This window comes from Pyrenophora tritici-repentis, chromosome 5 (genome assembly GCF_003171515.1).
Source record: "Pyrenophora tritici-repentis strain M4 chromosome 5, whole genome shotgun sequence".
NCBI lineage: Eukaryota > Fungi > Ascomycota > Dothideomycetes > Pleosporales > Pleosporaceae > Pyrenophora > Pyrenophora tritici-repentis.
This window is the reverse complement of record NC_089394.1, coordinates 3000474-3021246: the sequence shown is the minus strand read 5'-3', so window position 1 is coordinate 3021246 and position 20773 is coordinate 3000474. Positions and strand designations below refer to the sequence as shown.

The following is a 20773-nucleotide window of genomic DNA, read 5'->3' as shown; positions in this document are numbered from 1 at the left end:
GCGGTAATCAATCAATCCAATCTGAACCTTCTAGGACCCACTTAATTGATTGTTGCGGACTGTGGTTGGAAGACGAGCGCCCTGGTAACTTCACTCGATTCTTCCCATTCTTTCCAAGCCAAGACATCTTTGTCAAGCCACTGGAAACAAAAGTCTTTGATCACACATATGTCAAATGTGCTACCGAGGATCGGACGTACGCAAATCCTCGGTTCATGGTTGGGTCCTGTAACAAGTCCGGTGTAATGTCCAACATCCCAATGGATCCAACGGTCGGATGATACTTCTGTTCGAAACTTCAGCCTGCAGCACTTATCCGGATGGAACGTGGGTTTAAACTCTTTTGTCATCCATCTTTCTCCCTTTTCGCAAAATCTTACTATATCATCAAATGCGTCGCAAGGGTACTTGTCGGAACAAGATTCTAGATGCCATACATTGGTGTCCTTTACATTACTCGAAGTTTCGCGTAGAGCATCCTCTGGGGCTTCAATACGGTTACCAAAAGTGGAAGTTGTACACTCGGAAAGGGAATCCGACTCGGCATCCGATTCAACATCGCGAGGAAGTGCAGCAAGCGCTATGTCTTCCATGTGTCTCGCAAAGTGTATGAGGATTGCGCTTTTTCCTGGCTCTGTCATTTCAAGACACAAAGGGCATTCGAATGTGTTCCAAGCGGGTCCGAGCTCATGGTCAAGCTCCAGATGTCTGCTCCAGAGTTGGCGGTCTACAAAGGGTGTTGTGCTCCACGAACAGTTGGCGTAGAAACACGTATACGGCTGAAGGTCAGCGAACAGATGTTTTCTAAATGATTCAGTTAGTCTGATTTAGTGGCAATGACGCGAAACTTACCTCCAGTCGCGGTTCGTCGTGGCTTGGATTTGTTTCCCACATGCGTTGCATTCAAATCTTGCTCCACTCTTCGCCTCTATCGACAAAGGCGGTATATGAACCCTTTCCCCTCCTCCAATGCTAGTCATGAACGATATTATAGTTTCTGCATACGAAATAGATGGCGCAGAAGGAAGAGATGTACCTAGACCTGAATCTTGAAACTCCGAAGCGGCTTTGAAAGATCTGGACTCCTTGCTTTGATATATGCACACCTCGACCTGTATCTGTGCATTTGCGTTCGATTCTCTTTCTTGTACCATCCGCTGATAACGGTTCCAACTAGTCTCTCCTAGTCGATGTATGAGTTCTGTCTGCGCGCTCGGGAATTTGGCTTGCAATAGTTGTGCATGGTAATCATGCGCAGCTCGCTCTTCTACATTGACGATGCTTGATGCAACCTCTTTCTCGATATCATTTGCTGGACACTCGAAAGCTGCACTCAGATCAAGCAAGCAACCTGTGTAATTCCTGACGTCTTCCACAACGCTGTTCATTCCACTGTTGATGATATCGTCACCAGATGCATCGCTATCGCTGCTATCGCTGCTATCACTATCGCTCGTCGACTCATTGAAGTTACTCAGCAGGAGTTTGACTTGCTTGCAAATCTCGGTGGTCTTCTCAAGCAACTGGGCCATCGTGAGCTTCTCGTCTACCGGCACTTCACACCGTTTTATGCCTGGCCGTGTTAGTGTCGAGATGCGTCAATCCTCTGAATGAACTTGCCAGTTAAAATGATTAGGCACAAGGGATGAAGCACAGCTAGCGTTGTATGCTGGAGATGCTTCGATCGTTCCAAGATTCGGTCTAAGTTGCCGTTCGGTATATCATGTCCATCAGCCCAGAGCTTTAGAGTAGCATAGCACCGCCTAAGGGTATTTTCTTGTCTCTTAGCCATAGATCCGGCAATGACACGATTGAAGTATGCCAAGGAGTCCAGGACCCCCTGACAGAGTCGTGCTATAATATCTGTGTCCTGTTCTTCTGCGTAGGTAAATGTGCTTTCTTGCCAGCGTTTTATTTGATCATTTTCGTTAAACGAATCAATGTTCGATGATATGCGGTCCATGGTCGTGATCCCATCGCTTGGTAGAACGGACGAGTTTGCAGCATTGCAAGATGTCTCTTCTGCTACATCACCGCCGTCGTCTTGGGGTGCTGTGTCCGTGACAAGCCGATTAGGTACCTGCATTCTGTGGTTTGCACTGCTTCACCTAAAGCACGAAGTCAAATAATATGAACGTCTTCTGGTGGGGGGATAAGAGGAGGCAATCTGGGATGCGGCGTAGCAACTGGGGCCACATGATGATGCGGGGCTGCGCATCAGGCTGTGCATCAGGGCTGAACGAGGCAAACCTTCAATACACCACTAGATGATAACAATATCTGCACGATCATTCTTCATAATATCAGCCCGATGTCTGGAATCGAAGTTGCTGGTTTAGTTTTCGGTGTTCTACCTATACTTTTCGAGGCTGTGCGTGCCTATTCATCCGTATCCAATGGCTTGCATACCTTCCGCCATTGGTCGAAGGAGGTCAAGTCTATTGCCTTGCAACTCAGAGTTACCGATGGTATCTTTCTCAACGAATGCTGCCTATTGCTGCGACTAGTTGAGGATGAGCAAGCTGCTGAGCATATGCTCAAAGATCAGGAGGACTGGCGATGGACCAGCAAGGAACTGGACGATAAATTGAGTGAAGTACTCAAAGACAGTCTCTACATTTGCTGCAGTATTATTCAGGAGACAAAGGATGTTGCGGAAACTATGGAGGAAGAGATGAAGAAGTTCAACATTTTGCAAGAACAAAAGCAAAAGGTCCGTGTGCCATCTTAGGCGGCATCGCTGCTTTCCTGTGATAGTCATACTAACCATAACCACCGCCACCAGGATGAAAAGCTCAAATATGCCATCAAACGTCTACGCGGAGCTGTCGCAATATGTTTTGACAAATCCAAGTTCGAAAAAGGCTTAGCAAAGCTACGAGACCGCAATGGCGAGCTTGCAGCCTTGAGACAGCAAATGACTGCTTTCCAGCAAAATGCCAAAACATCAGGTACCCTGATCAGACACAAGGCGCTCCCGGGTCGATTTCATTCGATTCAAAGTGCATCACAAAAACTGCATGAAGCCATTTGCGATGCTTGGTGCTGCGATAATCCAGCGCACCGCGGACATTACGCCAAACTATGCTTGGATGCAGAGGTCCATACTGAAGTTCATCTTGACCTTGCCATCTCTTGTCATGAACTAAGGGCAGGTGCCGGCAACCTGTAAGACCTAAGTTAACTTATTCTCTGTATAAGCGAGGAAAGCTAACATCATCCAGTCACCCTGGAGAGCCACCCATATGGCTGTACGTACAATCGACGAGTATGATGTCAAGTCATTGCCTTGCGACGGCTTCAGGTCCCATGGCGACCCTAACAGCAGCCCTGCCATCCGATTCGTATACAACACCACCTACCAATATCTTGAAGAAGAAAGCATCTTCGGATCTTGCGCAGGCCACATCAAGTAAAAAGAAGGCCAAACGAGTCCGTTTCGGCGATGATACAACTACTCTGAGTATCACACCATCTACCTTGACCACTGCAATGCCACCGATTACAATTCAACTCAATCTTTGCCTTGAAAAGAGCATTTGCAACTATCTCAAGCGAAGCTACCGAGCGTGCGACAGTTCTCCAACCAAGAACTGCGTCGGCTACTTGGAGACGCCACAACTGTATAAACACATGTTCTTCGCCAACACAGATGTCAATGAGCAAGCTGAGCGAGCTCAGCCAATTGAGCGGAGGCCAGCAGCTCGCTCGGCTCGCTCGGATTGGCTGAAACAGGGCTGTCAGCTCGCTCGGCTTGATGGGCTCAGTCCCGATTAGGAAAGTTATATAGAAACCTTGGTGTTGAGTTTCTCAGCTAATATCCCACTTATGTACACCGTATTTCGCGTCCATCTCCTCATCGCTGATAGCCTCCTTTACAGGCACCTCACCACTGCCAAATCCAGCTCTTATCCATCGTCGATCGCACTGTATTGCTGCTAGAAGTTGCGGAGAAATGCTGCGCCGACGGGGCTCGAGGAGGTCACCCAGCTCGCTGAATAAGCGCTCACACTCACAGCTTGAGCCTGGGATTGATAGCATGTCGATAGCAAATTTGCTAAGGCTGGGGTAGCGATCGCGGAGTCCTACCCAGTATTTTATAGGGTCGACGCCCTCGCTAGCGATCGGTTCGCTGCGTTTCCAAGCCTCATATTCATCCTCCTCGTTCTCCGTAAGCCCTGCAGGCTCAATAAAGCTGTTGATAGCGTCGTCTATATCATTGTGCCTGACTTTGGGGCGTAAGCGCGGCTTCGGTAAGCTTTTGTACTCCGCCCACAAATGTTGAAACTTGCGGTTGCTGCTCTCTAGCCAATCAGGCTTATCCGCCCACGCTGCGTCAAGGTAGCTTTTGTAGCGAGGATGAAGGATTGTAGCAGCATAGTAAGCTGGCGAGAGGTCGAGCTTGTTGTAGTACTCGCGGGCTTTAACTAGGGCAGCGCGGAGGTTGATAGCAAGGTGGTCTTCGGGTGACTCTGTATGCTCATCGTGAATGACGTCTTCATAGCTTTGCAAGCGGTCCTCATAGACTCCAAGTAAGTATTCAAATACTGGAATAACCTCAGCGATTGCTCCAAAAGCACCGCTTTTGCCGCGGCCTTCAAGCCGTTTTGTAGCTTGTTTCAGTGGCCTGAGCACATCAATATACTCAGCAATCACCTGCCAGTCATGGGCATTGATCCCATCAGACCTCATCCAATCCGGCGCTGCAGGCAGCTTGTTGTTACGACTTCGGGCGTACGCGTCTTCAGTTTCAATCTTCTGAATATGGTAGTTGGCGTACCCATTAACCGCTAATTGCAACTCAACAGCGCGCTCAAAACACGAAACGTAAGAGTTCCAGCGAGTAACAACTGGCTTGACGGGCTCCTTGATTTTGTGCTGTTCTGTTGGCGCGTTGACAGGCTGGTCCCTAATAGCGAGCTTCTGATACTTCTCAAAAAGAGCGTACTGTTGTGGTGTTTTGATGTAGTTGATAACCGCGAGAAGCACTCCTAATGGTCCATCGCCTCGCCAAGTAGCCATGTTCTCAGCTTCGTTCACGCGCTCAGTCTCCTCGTTGTCGTAGGACTCTTTCTCCTCACCCCAGAGTAGCATCTGGCCAATGAGATTAAGCGTATGAGGACCGCAGCGAAGGCGACGCTCGGTAGCGCTGAAGCCCATCTGCAAGGCGAGAGTGTTGATCGTGGTGTTGTTGTTATGTGCGTTGTCGAGGACGAAGTAACCGAGCTTGCCCACAGTGATTTCGAACTGCTTGAATATTGCCATCACGACCTCAGCCATGGCCTCGCCGGTGTGGGCACCTGTCAGTTGTGGGAGCGCAATAGGCAAGTCCCTGAGCTCGCCAGAGCTATCAACGTAGTGGGCGACGATACCTAAGTAACCGCGCTTGCCACCTTTTGTCGTCCATCCGTCAAAGCTTATATGGACTTTGCTCATTGATTCTGAAAGGCTTGCGACAACCTTTGGTAACAGGTAGTTGTACAGGCGTATAACGTATCGTGAGACGCTGTTATGAGATGCCCACAGGGCTCGTTCTGCCTCTACGCTAGCTAATTGTATCATATTGCGAAAAGACGATGATTCGAATTGTGAGAGTGGGAGGTTGTTTTCGACGAGCCAGGTGACGGCCGCAAGCCTAAACTCTTGTATATTGAAGTTGGTAAGCTCGTTGGCAACAGCCTGAGAGCAGCCCTTCTGAAGGGCGCGTTCGAGGAGAGTTTCTTTCCGAGGAGCGACGGTAGTGCGCTTACTTGGAGGCTTCAAGCCATGACCTTTCTTGTCTTCTCCGAGATGACGTGCTGGCGCTGATGGAGACTGCGAGACGTCATGTATGCCACGGCCAACAGTAGTGAACTTGTGCTTATAGCAATAGTGGCAGATCCACGTGACTTTTGCGACGTTGCTGCGCAAGGCGATGCGATAGCTATGGCTGTATACCCAGCTTGCTCGGTTCGAAAGTGATGTGGGCGGCTTGCAGTGCTTTGGGTAGCGACTCCAATTAAAGCCGTCGTATTTGTCCTCTACCCATACGAAACCCTCGTCGACAGCCTCGCTAGCTGCTCCTGAAGCTGCAACAGTGGCATGCTCGCTGCCCTCAGGTGGTGGGATGATTGTCTCTTCGGCGCGCGACTCTCGGAGGGTCGCTTCAAAATTTGGTGCTTGTGGCGCGGCGACGAGAGCTTGACGCGGCGACAGCGGTGGAGGAGGTGGAGATGGTGAGAATGGCCGAGTATCGACTAGCACAGGTTGGCTGGCAGTCCCGCGATGACGCGCTGCGACTCTAGGGCGCTTCGAAGTTGTCGCGATTTCTAGAGCATTAACGCGTGTTCTTTTTGCTGGCATTATAGCAACGGCGAGGTAGATAATAGCTGCAAATAGAGACGCGTTGATGGAGTATAGGTGAGTGTGGTGGGTGATAAGTAGTAAGTGAAGTGTCGCAGAAGGAGAATATTGTTGCCAGGCCGTTAGCCGGAAATTTAGTAGCTTATTTGCTAGAAATATAGCAAAAAAGAGTGTATTTTAGGTTATAACTAGGTTTCGAACTTACGCACTACACCTAAAAATCATCGTGAGATTGCCCCTCCACCAAGTCCTTCAGCCCCAAGTTTCCAACCGCCCCATCCAACCAAGCTAAGCAAGCTGACTGAGCGAGCGCCTATCCCTAAGCTCGCTCGGCTTGCAAGCGCGCACTGCGCGCTCAGCTCATTCGGCTTGGTCAAAACGTCCAAGCCGAGCGAGCTGAGCGAGCCGGCTCGCTCGTTGACAAGTATGTTCGCCAAACGCAAGACACCCAACATGCCAGAGTACAATACAGTCTACTCTGTATTCGACATCATGCAGCAAGAAGCCGATGACGCCCTCGATTTGCAGGACCAGCTCAAGCTCGCCCATAAAGCTGCTATAGCAATCTTGCAATACAATGACACACCATGGCTCCAGGAACGTTGGCGTCTAAACCAGCTAGGTTATTTCGGAAGCGGAACCAACTTCGACGAAACATCACTGAAAACGCTCCATCTCAGCTCTCAAATATCAACCCCTCACCAGCCCACAGTCATGGACGACATCGAAGCAATAAACCAAGTAAGCGACGAAATCCGCTACGGAATCAACAACCTTCCTCTCTTCTTCCTAGGCGTCGCTCTACTCGAAATCGCACATTGGAAACCGCTCGAGGAGAAAATGATAGCGAGAGACTGCAATGACCAGGTCTACGCAGCTCGTCGTCTAGCATCTGGACGAGCTCCTCTGGGACCTGAGTACCAGAAGATTGCGCAAAAGTGTCTACAGTGTAACTTTGGTTTTGGCACTAAGCTTAAAAGCAAAAGGCTTCAGGCAGCGGTGTACAATGATGTTGTGTGTGAGTTAGAGGGTATGATTGAGAGACTGAATATTTGAGCGGGTGTACAGGTGTACGGCTGTCAACTTGTGATTGTTTCTCGGCAATGTGGTCATATTTTTTTATCTATTGGGATATATATCCCTTCGTTTCCTACAATATATATATAATCATTTCGTGATAACATGTGTGTTAAACAAAAGCCGCGCTACTCTTTCCTCTAGATGTGCATAGTGAACCACCACAGTGATAGGATGTGACAAGGAGAAAACACGTAGATAATGGAGGTTATAGGAATGGATAAAGTAAGGGGATTTGAATTTCTGATTTCTTGTAATCAAGTACGCGTCGCATACTATTTTTCTACTTGTGTTGGAGATAATTCTACCTGATTAGTGTACTAGTCATAACCCTCAACAAACAGCTTTTATTGTATAGTTAAAGAAAAATAATACAACCGATTAACACCTACAAACTATTTCCACATGATCCCCTGCCCATATTTCAAACCCTTACACACCCTCCTTAAACCCCCCCCGAACTCGCCTCCGCCTTCCTCTCCGCCTCCTTCTCCGGCGCCACCTTCCCCGGCAACCCCTTAAAAACGCCCCCAATATCCAGCCCCTTAGTCTTCTGCTGCACAACCTGCATCCAACTCCTCTCCTGCTTCTCCCGCACTGCCTTCTCCAACTCCTCCTTCTCCTTCTCCTCATCGCCGCCCTCCCCCTGCCTACCCTCTTCATTCCTCCTCCTCTCTTCCTCAACCGCTTTATTTTCCTTCGCAAGTGCCACCTCCGCACGCTCCACCTCCTCAACATCAACATCTTCAAACCCGATTTTACGCAGGATAGAACCCGTGATGAAGCGATATTGCAAATGTCCATCAACAAGCTCAGACACATCAACATTCTGCACGCCGTGAACGCCAACAACGGGCTGGAGACCAGCGACACCAAGTTGCACAGACGAAGTGCGGTATAGGAAACCGAGGATGTAGTCTTTTTTCGAAAACACGTTTACGCACCGGCCGCTGACGACGGAGCGGATGCGCCGCCAGTCTGCGACGTCAGAGGGGCAAGGGGCGCCGACTAGCACGACGTTTTCGATGAGACCGAAAGCTCGGCGCTCGGCGAGTTTTTCGAGGCAGGAGAAGATGAGGCGGGCGCCGAGGGAGTAGCCGACGAGCGTTACGGGGCGTTCGCCTTGGACTTTGTTGATGAGGGCGTCGGCGAGGACTTCTCCTGCCTTTTCCGCGCGGTATTTGGCCACGGAGAAGGGGTTGTCGAGCATGGTTGCGAGTTTGAGGAGGCCGAGCGGCCACATTGCTGCTGCCATTGCGGCGAAGACAGTTTGTTCGATAATCTTCTTCTTTGCGTAACCCCAGGCTGCGCTTGTGACGAATGTCTCTAGGCTGTGTCCGAGCTTGAGGAGAGCCTCGAGTTCCCAGCGCAGTGCGAAGCCCTCCGTTCCCTTGTTGATGTATCGCCATGGTTTACTCACTTCCTCGGGTTCGCGTAGCCAGCCGGAAACAGCTATCGCGACACGAAGGCGACGAGACTCGTTGTCTTGATTTTCGGGATCTTGGGTGCGGTGGATGGGAATAAAGGCAAAGTCTTCTACCTGTCGGGCATATTCGTCCATTGCCCTTCCAGTCATCTTGGCCCCGTACGCTCCGAAGAGTCCACCTACGAGGACAGAGGAACCAGCAAGCGTCCCGAGATAGCCAGCTGCGGCTGTGGCTCCTAGACCGATACCACCCATCATACTGCCCACACCCGCTGCGAGGAGTGGAGCAGCAAGCCCACCTGTCACTCCGATGAGCGCAGCACCAGCAACACCGGCAAGTCCAACCTTCCACTTCCGAGCCGTCTGTGATGCTTCAGCTGCTTTTTTAGTCTCAGCGTCGGCGTTGATTTGCTGAGATGCTGCCTCCAATAGACCCTGTGCAACAGTTTCCTCATCTTTCTTCAGGACGGCTCTACTCAGCCCGAGAGAACTTGTAAGGTAGAGTATCAGAACGCGAGAATGTGCCGAGTAGTGCTCTAAACTCAATAGGATGAGCACGAGGGAGTGCAGGATAAGTGTCCGTTTGCTCTCGTCCAGTTGAGTGAGAGTAGTTGGGACAGCTGGGTATAGGTCTTTGAAGATCTTGTCCTCGTCTTCTTCCTGATCATCAAGCTTCTCGATACTTGTCATGCTAGCCTCAGATTGCTTGATCACTTCTTCGACTCTTTTCCCTTCGACATATTTTGCTTGTTCCTTTGCCTTTTCTCGTGAGTTGACAATTTCGCCGATTCGACTAATGACGTTGCCTCGCCAGCCATCGAAATACTTTAGCATTTCCTTCTTTAGCTCTTGCACCTCAGGCTCTGCAAGTTCTTTCCTTGCCTCTTCTTCGCGTTTCTGTCTCTCCTTTTTGATCTTGTCTTCTTGGCTAACATCGACATCATCGAGGTTGGAGGGTGCGTCCCTCAGTACTTCTTCCTCTGACTTGGCAGTCTTCGAATCGATCGGGAGCTCTTCAGCGGTGAATGTGTCGACCAGGGACTGTCGCATAGATGCCGTTATGGTGGCGATCAGGAACGTCAAGTCTGCGCATTGGTCTACATCGAGAAGCGTGGTGAGCGATGTATCGTCCTTGTCGTCAGACTTGTGGTGTCCAAAAGAGGACAGCTTGTTTGCCCAACCAGACATTCTTGCAAATTCAAGCAATGTTCGGGTCTGATGGATGTGTGAGCGGCAGATCTACACGTTGTTGGAGTGGGTGCCAGCCTAGGAGTTGCTGTATCGGGTATGACGTCAAGCAAGAATAGTGGGGCAGTGGCTACCCTTTAGTGACATGCCAACATCGAGACGACCGTACTCCGGAGCTCTCCGAATAACCTGTATGGCCAAGCATGTGTCATGAGCTGATGTGAGAAAGTTTTTGTAAAACGAATAAGTCGTAATTTACCTCACTAAGCCGTAACAGCAGTCATGTACAACAACATGTCCATCCTAGTATGAACTAACCCGCGAGAAATCATATTATTTATATCAATCCTACACTTCACCAAACTACCATCTCATCAAGCCGGCCTGCCCGTAGGTATCGGTGGTGCATTCCATCCAGTAGGAAAATTCCGCGCACTGAGGAACACACCCTTGACGGCTCTAATGTCGCCCTTCAAAACTTCAATCTGATCATTCTTGCTGGTCCCACTATTACCACTCATCCAGCTAAAGTTCGACCCGTAGCGGCCCATGTTCGGGTAGTACTGGCTCTGGTAGTCCATCTCAGACAGATACGAGGTCAGGTCAGACACCTTTGTTCTCAACGCATCCCGTGCTGTGTTGCTGGATTTGCTGGTGGTTTCCATTTCTTGGAGATGTATCTTCATAATCTTGAGGCGATTCTCGTGTGCGGTGACGGTGGGGTGGGAGTCTGGAGGTGAGGATGTCGAGGGACGGCGGGATAGGTTGGGAGTGGTTTGCGTGCCGTAATCGCGGTGATAGAGCTCTGTTGGGTCGGAGTCTGCTTCGGAAACATCGTCTGGGATATCCTTGATTGCTTTGACTTTGGTAGCGGGGTCTACCGATACTGCTTTGCCCAGACGCTCATTGAGTTCCTTCAATTGCGCCTGGGTGTGTGACGCAAAGTCGTGCCGCGACTCTGCGAGCTTTTCTGTCATGGGCGCAATGATAAACTTGGATAGGCCGTATATGCTTGCCATCAGACCTCCTGTTATGTATGCGGTGTTTACTAGGCGGTTGGTCGTTATGAGTGGTGGTGGCTTCTCTGTGCTTGCGAGGAACTCTGGGTATGTGACGATGGGTGGTATTTCGCGTGGTTGAGGTTGATATTCGGGTACGTTGACGGCTCTGGGGGGTGACTGAGGATGTTGGTATGTATCAAGGGCTTCAGTTATAGAAATTGGACACTTACACTTGGCCACGCCTGTTCGTCGACATGCTCCTCAACATGCTCTGGTTCTCTCTCCTCTGTAGGACTCTGTTCCACAACACTTTGTTTCCTCATATCATCCTCCTCTTTCTCACCCAGCAACGTCTCAATATCCCCAGCACTCACACCCTTGGACTCCAAAAACGCGACCTTCTTCTCCCTCGGCGCATCGCGAATCGCCGGGTCGTCTAGAAAGCGAGACGCCTGTTCCAATAACTCTCCGCTTTCCGAACTTTCCGATAGCTGTATTCCGCCATCTTCGCTTTCAACGTCGTCTTCAGTCGGCGTCGGAGCTTCTACTGGCTGTTGTTGCGCGCTGGCGTCTTCCTGCTCCAGAGGCGATGAAGATACAGCGTTATCGGTCGAGGCGCGTTGCCATGCGGGTATACTTGGTTTATTCGACATGTTTTGGCAAAAGATGGAGGGCTACTAGGGGTGGTTAGAGTCGTGGCTGGCACAAGATGAATGTTGGCGCGTGGCTGCGGGTGTTGAGGCATGCTCGGGAAACATGGCTGGACCGAGGCAACATCCCCAGACCAAGCCTTTCCTCTTTGGGTCAACCGCCATATCAGCCTACACGTTTGAGAACATGGCGACTACCATCATGTACTGTGTTTCTCGATATACACATTTCAACTGGTTAACTCTACGGGGTCTTAGAATCCTGTTTCTGTGTTACCCTCACCCATACTTTTGCTTCCCGAACTTCCGCTTTGTATCGCGCCCAAGATGCCGTCAATGTACCCAGCACCACTCCACTTCTGATGCGTCAAGACATCGCAGCCCAGCTCCTTCTCCCTCGACTGTACCAACCTGACATACGCCAACATACCCTCGTCCTTGAAAGCCCTGCTTAGTTCACATGTGATCGTGGCAGTAGAGTGTATACCCGCCAGTGAGATAAGTTGGAACACAAAGCCATGTTTCGCCAGATCCCAGACAAATGACTTGAGAGCTTCCTCAGAGAAGCCTTGGCCCATCCAGTTGAAGCTTGGGGAAAGGTTGTAAACAAACTTCTTACCAGGGTGGACAGCGCGGATTTCGCCGGCGAATCTGGCGGCTTCTTGGACGTTGGGGTCGCCCGTCTCGACCCAGAGCAGGTCGGCGTAAGGAGCATATTCTTTGCCGCGCTTTGTCGCTGCGGCAACGCCAGCTTTGTAGTGGTAGAAACCTTCCCTTGTGCGTGGAATGTCCCAGTTGAAGTAGACTGGTGTCTTGGTGTACTTTTCTGCCACATTTCGACGCTTGAGAAGAGAGTAGTCGGGGTTCTGCTTGACTTCGGCGAGGTATGAATCGATTGTTGATTGGGATGCGCTCTCCTTCTCGAGGTGTTGGACAACGGCCTCGTCAAAGGTAACAAGCTTGTGCTTCTTCACCCATGCTGCCTCATACTGGTCGATTTCCTTGCCCGGCGCACCTGCTGCTTCCATGTTCTGTAGTGTCTCGGCCAACGGTTCGGTGTCTTCTGTGACACCTTTGATGAACTCGTGATCTCGCACGTCGACAGCGCTGGAAATGAGCTTGCCGCTCTCCGAATCGGTACGTGCAATGACTAGGTTTTCACAGCCCATCATGTCCCATTGAAATCTTGCAGCTACGAGGCGGTTGATGTGGTCTCCGACTGGTACGAGGACTTTTCCAGCGAGATGTCCGCACTTCTTGCCGCCATGGAGTTGGTCCTCGAAGTGAACACCCGCGGCTCCATTCTCTGCAAAGAGCTTTGCCAGCTTGATGACTGCTGATAGACCTCCATGGCTATAGAGTGTTAGTTACGATATCCCGCTTTAGAGCCATATCTACGCACCCAGTATCGCCATCAGCAATGATGGGTCGCATATAGTCCAAGTAAGGTGTCTTTGCCCTTTCCTCCGCACTCATCTTCCTTCTGGTGTCCCAGTTCTTGCGATCATGTAGCTGCTGAGCCTTAAAGAGGCGCTGCACTTGGTTTGGTACGGTATTGTATGGGTAATCGCCAAAGTCGGCTGAAACTTCGTTTGTGGTAGTCAGGACGGACGAGCAAGCCCAACCAGAGACGTAGAGGACTTCTTGGTTTGCAGCCTGTTGCGACATTTGGATAGGGTCAATTGCACCCACTGATTTTTGAAAACACAGGATCAGCTATTACTCTATCTATGCAGACTAGGATAAACGCACTGGTGTGTACTGGCTCGCCCTTTGCTGCCCTCTCTTCGAGTAGATTGAAGAGCTTCCGTGCCATCAACGAGCTAGGGTATGATTGTTGGAGCGATCCTCGCTTGCTCACAACATCTTCTGCAGAGTATGGCCTCTTGATGCCCTTGTACCGTGGCGAAGCCCACCAGTCCTTCACGGCTTGTACCTGCTCTTCGAAGAGCGCATCTTCCGCCTGGCCTGCTTTAGCGGCTTCGGGGAGTAATTGAAACGAATCGCCGGGTAGAGCTGTCGATACTGGAGGTTCTACAGCTTTGAGCGTCGAGCTCGACATGCGACATACGGACGTGGAGAGTGGGCGGAGGAGTTGTGGTGCTCGGTTTGCGATTCTTGATGACCTGCTCTGGCGCGCAACCGAACGTGATATATTGCGCAACATGGTGAGTATGAAGTATAGAGTGAAGCTTTAAAGAAACCTCGCTCTACGTTTTAGTGGGATGGCGTAGGAGTGCTACTCCAGGACGGAAAAATATCCGTAAGTCGGAAACAACTCGGTGATGATGTTTGCCACACGCGCTTTCTTTCAATTCGGTATCCCGTTAGCCCGTGGAAGGCAATTTTACTCTATCGTGTCGCGTAAATGCATGTGCAGTACCGTGTTTGCGGCAGAGCTTGTCCAGAATGCCATGCCGACGTCAGAACCGAGGTAGGCCATGGATAGCCGTGAGGAGCTAGCTATGTGCCCCTCGGTACGTTGGTTACGTCGCTCGCATTAACGGGCCAACGCGTGCCTGGCGATTCGTCTGGAAATATTGCCGAGCATTACCGATCAACAATTTTGGCCTGCTGCTCTTCAAGTCTGTAGAACTTCCATTGAGCTTGTCAATTGACCTGTTCTTCAATCTGTGTGTTGAGTAATCGTTGCTTTCCCCCACGTCCTACCCCACATTGAGCTAGCCATGGCATTGAGCGCACGATCAGCTTCCAGAGCTCTACGAGCTGCAAAGGTAGGTCTTCGGAATTTCAATAGAGGGAATTGGTGCTAACTGAAACCCAAAAAGGCGCGTCCTTTTGTCTCTGGTATGTAGACACGCTTCTGAATAGCCCATAATCCTAACACCTACTTTTCAGTACAAGCATGCAGCTATTCATCCTCTTCGGAGCCTGATCTCAAGACTACTTTCAAGAGGGTTCTGCCTGCAAAGCGCGAGCTCTTGAAAAAGGTCAAGGCACAGAGCGACAAGAAGCTTGGTGATGTCAAGGTCGAGAATGCTCTGGGCGGCATGAGGTATGCAAACCGTGGAAACGAGCAGTTGCACATGCTAACAACACTGAAGAGGTCTCAAGGCCATGGTCTGGGAAGGTTCAGTTCTCGACGCGAACGAGGGTATCCGATTCCATGGCAAGACGATCAAGGATTGCCAGAAAGAGCTGCCCAAGGGTACTTCTGGCACCGAGATGCTTCCCGAGGCCATGTTCTGGCTTCTTCTCACTGGCGAAGTGCCATCAGTATCACAGACTCGCGCACTGTCACGAGAGCTCGCTGAAAAGGCCAGCATTCCCAAGTTTGTCGAGAAGATGCTAGATGACTTCCCCAAGGATCTCCACCCCATGACACAATTCGCATGCGCTGTCTCAGCATTGAACTACGAGTCCAAGTTCGCAAAGGCCTACGAGAAGGGCATCAACAAGGCCGACTACTGGGAGCCTACCTTTGACGACTGCATCAGCTTGCTCGCGAAACTGCCTACCATCGCCGCGAAAATCTACCAGAACGCATACCGTGGTGGAGGTGCTCTTCCGGCAGAGGTCGACTTGAACCAAGATTGGGCATACAACTTTGCTGCCATGTTGGGCAAGTCAGGCAAGGAGAACGAGGGTTTCCAGGACCTCCTCCGGTTGTACCTGGCTCTGCATGGTGACCACGAGGGTGGCAATGTCTCTGCACACGCAACACATCTGGTCGGCTCAGCGCTCAGCGACCCCTTCTTGAGCTACAGCGCTGGTCTCCAAGGTCTGGCTGGACCCTTGCACGGTTTGGCTGCTCAGGAGGTGCTGCGTTTCATCCTCGACATGCAAAAGGTCGTCGGTGAGAAGTTCACCGAAAAGGACGTCAACGAGTTCCTTTGGAGCGTTCTCAAGTCTGGACGTGTGATTCCGGGATACGGACACGCCGTGTTGAGGAAGCCCGACCCGCGATTTGAAGCTCTCATGGACTTTGCAAACGCGCGACCAGAAATCGCAGCAGACCCTGTCTATCAGCTAGTGAAGAAGAACTCTGAAGTTGCACCCGATGTACTCAAGGAGCACGGCAAGGTAAGCGTTGCCAATACCTGGATCTTGGCTTGTTGCTGACGTTTTGCGTAGACTAAGAACCCCTTCCCCAACGTCGATTCGTCTTCGGGCGTCCTCTTCCACCACTACGGCTTCAAGGAGACGCTCTACTACACTGCGACTTTCGGTGTCAGTCGTGGTCTGGGCCCGCTCGCACAACTCATCTGGGACAGGGCACTGGGTCTGCCTATCGAGCGACCAAAGTCGATTAACCTTCAGGGTATACTGGATCAGGTTGGCGCGTAAGCATAGAGGTAGTACCTTTGACCATATGACTGTAATGAATACCACTGCTTCCGACCAAGATGAAGTAGCCTGTGAGGCAAACAAAGTGAATGGTTTTGCGAAGCCTTGCGGAACGGGAAGATGCTTGGTTAGTGGGGGAGCTGCCCCATGTGATCGGCACCTAGTCAGGGACGAGACGCCATGCCGGCCCGATGAAACGTCCATCTCGAGCCACGACTGTGGCTGTACTCTCTGTGCTCCCTCGTCCCCCACAGCAAAGATAGTTTCGCTTCTTGACATTCATTCGCCTCGCCATTTCCCTTTCGATTGTCGACTTGTTGTTGTTGTTGTTGCAACTTTGACATGCACACTTCAATGCTAGCCTCAATATAAACAGGGCTTCACGCTCGCGCCGTTCCGATAGCCTCGTCGCTCAAGTCGGCCATCACAACTATACTTTTACAGTCCTATCTTTTGAATTAATTCACATATTTTACACCAAATGGCGCCTTACGAGTCGCACGAGCTGCGTCGCGGCATACAGTATGCCAAACTCGATGCACCTGTCGACGACGATCTTGAAACCCCGACGCGCTTCTCCTCAGATTCCAACGGAACGCTAGAAGATCTCGAGGAACACGATCCCCTCGCATTCGACAGCAAGATACGGCGCAAGAAGAGCAAAGGCGACCTTAAGATACGCCGAACCTCGTACAGGGACAGGGACAACGAGTCGGCCACGCCCTTCCCAACCCGCCCAGCAAAGTCTCGCATCGCTCCAGGGCGGTTTTGCTGCTGGCTGCTGGTCTTCCTCGCAGTGACTGTCCTGATACTTGCGACGGGAGGAATCTGGGCATACAAAGTTTCGGCGCCCGAAGATGGTTTGAGTCCGCCGTGGTATCCCTCGCCAAAGGGTGGCACCGATAAGGCGTGGGAGGAGAGCTACAAGAAGGCGGCTGCACTCGTCAAGCAAATGACGTTGCCTGAAAAGGTAAACATCACAACGGGGACAGGATGGGCTATGGATCTGTGCGTGGGCCAAACTGGGCGCGTTGATAGGCTCAAATTCCCCAGTCTGTGTCTGCAGGTACGTATTCTAATGGGCTTGCTGTTTACTGGTGCTAATCCACCTAGGACGGACCGCTGGGTATTCGCTTCGCTGACAACATCACCGCCTTCCCCGCCGGCATCACAACAGGGGCGACATGGAACAAGGAACTCATGTACCTGCGCGGCAAGGCACATGGAAAAGAGGCGCGGCTCAAGGGCGTCAACGTCTTGCTTGGTCCTGCAATGGGTCCTCTCGGCCGTATGCCAGCTGGCGGTCGTGTCTGGGAGGGCTTCGGCTCCGACCCTGTACTCCAAGGCATTGCTGCTGCACAAACCATCAAGGGTATCCAAGAAGAGGGTGTCATGGCTACCGCCAAGCATTACATTGCTAACGAGCAGGAACACTTCAGACAGGCATGGGAGTGGGGCCTACCCAATGCCATATCTAGCAACATCGACGACCGCACCCTTCACGAGATCTACGCATGGCCCTTTGCCGACTCTGTCAAAGCTGGTGTGACGTCCGTCATGTGCTCGTACAACCAGGTCAACTCCAGCTATGCCTGCCAAAACTCCAAGCTCCTCAACGGCGTCTTGAAGGATGAACTTGGTTTCCAGGGCTTCGTTCAGAGTGACTGGTTGGCACAACGTTCAGGTGTAGCGAGCGCACTTGCTGGCTTGGATATGACTATGCCTGGAGACGGTCTCAGATGGGCCAAGGGCAACAGCCTGTGGGGCGGCGAGCTTAGCAGGGCCGTTCTCAACGGCAGTGTGCCCATCGATCGCGTCGACGATATGGTCACTCGAATTGTTGCATCCTGGTACCAGGTCGGACAAGACAAATGGGAAAACGACGGGCCCAACTTTTCTTCTTGGGCCAATGATCGCATTGGCAAACTGCACGAAGGCAGCCCTTCGAATCACGAAACTGGTGTAGTGAACCAGTACGTCAACGCTCAAGGAGAAGGAAAGGAGGCTCATGGGCATTTGGTGCGTCGTGTCGCAGCCGAAGGCACCGTATTGGTGAAGAACGACGGCAACACGCTACCGCTAGACCGCAAAGGCTGGAAGACCGGAAATGCAAAGACAAAGTTCCGCGTTGGTGTCTTTGGTGAAGATGCACGTTTGCCCAAGGAAGGTATCAACCACTGCCCTGATCAGAGCTGCAATGAAGGAACGTTGGCCTCAGGTTGGGGGTCTGGTGCCGTCAACTTCACGTATCTTGTTGAGCCGTTGTCTGCTATCCGAGAAGCTTTCGACAACGAGACTGTTTACGTCACGGATTGGCTGGAGAATAAACTCCCCAGCACCAAGGAGATTCTCGAGGACCAGGACCTTTGCATTGTCTTCGCCAACGCTGATGCAGGAGAAGGCTACGAGCGCTACGAGAACATTCGTGGCGATAGGCCCGATCTAAACTTACAAAAGGGTGGAGATCAGCTCATCCAGGATGTAGCCAAAGGCTGCGGCGAAGGCATGGGCGACGTCGTTGTTGTTATTCACACTGTAGGACCTGTCATCCTGGAAAACTTCATCGACATCATGAACGTCCGAGCCGTAATCATCGCCAATCTACCCGGAACAGAGTCTGGTAACGCAATTGTAGACGTCCTCTTCGGAGACGTAAACCCATCCGGCCGTCTACCCTATACAATCGCAAAGAACGAGGACGACTACGGTCCAGGCAGCAAAGTCAAGTACCTCCCCACACCATCCGATGGTCTCGCGCCGCAACAAAACTTCTCCGAAGGCCTCTACATCGACTACCGCTACTTTGACAAGCAAAACATCACTCCACGCTACGAGTTCGGCTACGGACTTTCCTACACCGAATTCTCCCTATCGTCCCTCCTCATCGAAGCAAAGGCCCCAAAGACCCCTCTTCCCAAAGCGCGTCCTGCAGGCCTAACACCACCAACCTACTCCACCGAACTGCCCAATCCAGAATCCGTGCTCTTCCCCCCAGGCTTCCACAAAGTAGAACGCTACATCTACCCCTGGCTCACCTCCATCAGCGGCATCAAATCCCCCTCCTCCCCTCCCACCCCAATCGACCCCCCATCCCCCTCAGCGACGCAGGCGGCGGCCCCGGCGGAAACCCCGACCTCTACACCACCATCCTCACCGCCTCCGTGTCGCTCGAAAACACGGGCGACAAGGACGGCGCACAAGTCGTCCAACTCTACATCTCTCTTCCCCAAAACTACAAAGATCCCGAGACGGGTGAGGAGGTTAATTTCCCTGTTCGCGTGCTGAGGGGTTTTGAAAAGGTGGAGTTGAAGATGGGGGAGAAGAGGTTGGTGAGGTTTGATATTAGTAGACGCGATTTGAGCTATTGGGATGTGGGGAGGCAGAATTGGGTGATGCCTATGGGTGTGTTTGGGGTTGGGGTGGGGTTTTCGAGTAGGGATTTGAGGGTTGAGGAGACGTGGTGAGGAATATTTTTGTTTAAGGTGGGTGTAGTGCTGGGGTTGAGAGGCGTTTCGTTTTATTATGTATAGTGTGTATAGTGGGGTGGTGATATCCATGGTATGGTGTGTTGATATATACATCTCACCATTGGAGGTTTGTGAGAGTGGTGGTCACTGTTTCCCTATGTATTTCCTTGTATTCTGAAATTTACAAATCTTATCTCATCTACATGCACACGTCCACTCCACTCCACTCCACTCTCACAGTTCAAAGCTCACTCTTCTCGTCGACAGGCCTCCTCCCCTTCGCAAACAAAATCGTCCGATACACCTTCTTCCCCCCAAACTCCATATAACTCTTCTCCTTATTCGTCACAACATCCACGTCTACAAACCCGGCTTCTGTGAAGAACTTCCTCACGCCCTCGACGGTGAAGTTCGGGACGACGATTGAGGCGCTCATTTTCTTGTGGAAGGCGGCGGATGTGTCGTCGGTGTCGTGGGTTACGTTAGCATCCGCATCTGCGTGTTTATGGCCGTGGTCGTGTCCGTGGTGATGATGATGGTGATGATGAACCCCCTCACTCCCCTCCACCACATCCCCCCCCTCATCAACAAGCACATCCCCTCCCTCCAAGAAATCATTAATTACCAACACACCACCAGGACGCAACCGTTGCTTCAACTGGCTTGCCGCATACACCACGTCTTCGAAGTGGTGGAAGCCGAAACCTACAGTTGCGATGTCGAAGTTGAAGTACTGGGGGGATGAGAGTTCTGGAGGTGAGGGGTTGGTTTTATCGAAGAGGTTACCGGTTGTTGCTGTGATGGAAGAGGGGGAAGGGGAAGAGGCGGCGCGGGAGGTGTATTCCGATATCATTTTTGAGGATATGTCGATAGCGACGGTGGAGGTTACGTAGGGGGCGAAGACCTGTGTGTGGATTGAGTTTTTTCAGGAAAAGGCATCTGTTGTGTTGGAAGGAATGTGTGTTTTGTTTCCGTTTGTATGTACCAGAAGAATATAATAACGGACTTGCCAAGGGAAAGACCACAAAGAGGAGAAAAAACATACCCTAGTCATAAGCCCCGTACCACACGCATAGTCCAAAAGTCGGACTTCTCCCGTGGCTTCGTTACTCGATCCCATGTTGACGAATGGGATGCCGATCCAGGATAGTTCAGCACGCAGGAAGTCTGCGACTTGGTTGTTTACTTTTGCGAACCAGGGTTTGCTGTCGTAGGAGGAGGAGATTAAGCTTTTGGGTTGTTGGTTAGCATATATCTTCATAACAGGGACAGAGGGTAAAGTACTCAAAGTATTGACGGTTGGCTTCTGCGAGG

The 20773-nt window shown here is 51.3% G+C and overlaps 9 protein-coding genes across 9 annotated transcripts; 4 read left to right on the top strand and 5 right to left on the bottom strand.

The window, feature by feature from the left end:
* Nucleotides 1-2311: 2311 nt before the first annotated feature.
* Nucleotides 2312-3777, top strand: PtrM4_111410 (uncharacterized protein; the record flags this gene model as incomplete). The annotated part of the gene is made up of 3 exons (XM_001935636.2): nucleotides 2312-2713; nucleotides 2786-3168; nucleotides 3225-3777. The coding sequence occupies 3 exons, from the start codon at nucleotides 2312-2314 to the stop codon at nucleotides 3775-3777; spliced, it is 1338 nt and encodes a 445-aa protein (XP_001935671.2).
* Nucleotides 3778-3810: 33 nt separating this feature from the next.
* PtrM4_111400 (Dimer-Tnp-hAT domain containing protein) lies at nucleotides 3811-6342 on the bottom strand (the record flags this gene model as incomplete). The annotated part of the gene is made up of 1 exon (XM_066107927.1): nucleotides 3811-6342. The coding sequence occupies one exon, from the start codon at nucleotides 6340-6342 to the stop codon at nucleotides 3811-3813; it is 2532 nt and encodes an 843-aa protein (XP_065962376.1).
* Nucleotides 6343-6795: 453 nt separating this feature from the next.
* Nucleotides 6796-7398, top strand: PtrM4_111390 (uncharacterized protein; the record flags this gene model as incomplete). The annotated part of the gene is made up of 1 exon (XM_066107926.1): nucleotides 6796-7398. One exon carries the CDS (start codon nucleotides 6796-6798, stop codon nucleotides 7396-7398), a length of 603 nt encoding a protein of 200 aa, XP_065962375.1.
* Nucleotides 7399-7702: 304 nt separating this feature from the next.
* Nucleotides 7703-10033, bottom strand: PtrM4_111380 (DUF726 multi-domain protein; the record flags this gene model as incomplete). The annotated part of the gene is made up of 2 exons (XM_001935637.2): nucleotides 7703-7723; nucleotides 8132-10033. The coding sequence occupies 2 exons, from the start codon at nucleotides 10031-10033 to the stop codon at nucleotides 7703-7705; spliced, it is 1923 nt and encodes a 640-aa protein (XP_001935672.2).
* A 374-nt stretch (nucleotides 10034-10407) lies between these two features.
* Nucleotides 10408-11687, bottom strand: PtrM4_111370 (Pex14-N domain containing protein; the record flags this gene model as incomplete). Its single annotated transcript, XM_001935638.2, has 2 exons — nucleotides 10408-11211; nucleotides 11265-11687. The coding sequence occupies 2 exons, from the start codon at nucleotides 11685-11687 to the stop codon at nucleotides 10408-10410; spliced, it is 1227 nt and encodes a 408-aa protein (XP_001935673.2).
* A 251-nt stretch (nucleotides 11688-11938) lies between these two features.
* PtrM4_111360 (AceA, Isocitrate lyase) lies at nucleotides 11939-13851 on the bottom strand (the record flags this gene model as incomplete). Its single annotated transcript, XM_001935639.2, has 3 exons — nucleotides 11939-13037; nucleotides 13087-13375; nucleotides 13437-13851. 3 exons carry the CDS (start codon nucleotides 13849-13851, stop codon nucleotides 11939-11941), a joined length of 1803 nt encoding a protein of 600 aa, XP_001935674.2.
* Nucleotides 13852-14371: 520 nt separating this feature from the next.
* On the top strand, nucleotides 14372-15992 carry PtrM4_111350 (GltA, Citrate synthase; the record flags this gene model as incomplete). The annotated part of the gene is made up of 5 exons (XM_001935640.2): nucleotides 14372-14419; nucleotides 14474-14492; nucleotides 14544-14700; nucleotides 14750-15728; nucleotides 15780-15992. 5 exons carry the CDS (start codon nucleotides 14372-14374, stop codon nucleotides 15990-15992), a joined length of 1416 nt encoding a protein of 471 aa, XP_001935675.1.
* A 481-nt stretch (nucleotides 15993-16473) lies between these two features.
* PtrM4_111340 (BglX, Beta-glucosidase-related glycosidase) lies at nucleotides 16474-19277 on the top strand (the record flags this gene model as incomplete). The annotated part of the gene is made up of 2 exons (XM_001935641.2): nucleotides 16474-17058; nucleotides 17106-19277. 2 exons carry the CDS (start codon nucleotides 16474-16476, stop codon nucleotides 19275-19277), a joined length of 2757 nt encoding a protein of 918 aa, XP_001935676.2.
* A 423-nt stretch (nucleotides 19278-19700) lies between these two features.
* PtrM4_111330 (uncharacterized protein) lies at nucleotides 19701-19895 on the bottom strand (the record flags this gene model as incomplete). Its single annotated transcript, XM_001935642.2, has 1 exon — nucleotides 19701-19895. The coding sequence occupies one exon, from the start codon at nucleotides 19893-19895 to the stop codon at nucleotides 19701-19703; it is 195 nt and encodes a 64-aa protein (XP_001935677.2).
* Between the last annotated feature and the right edge of the window lie 878 nt (nucleotides 19896-20773).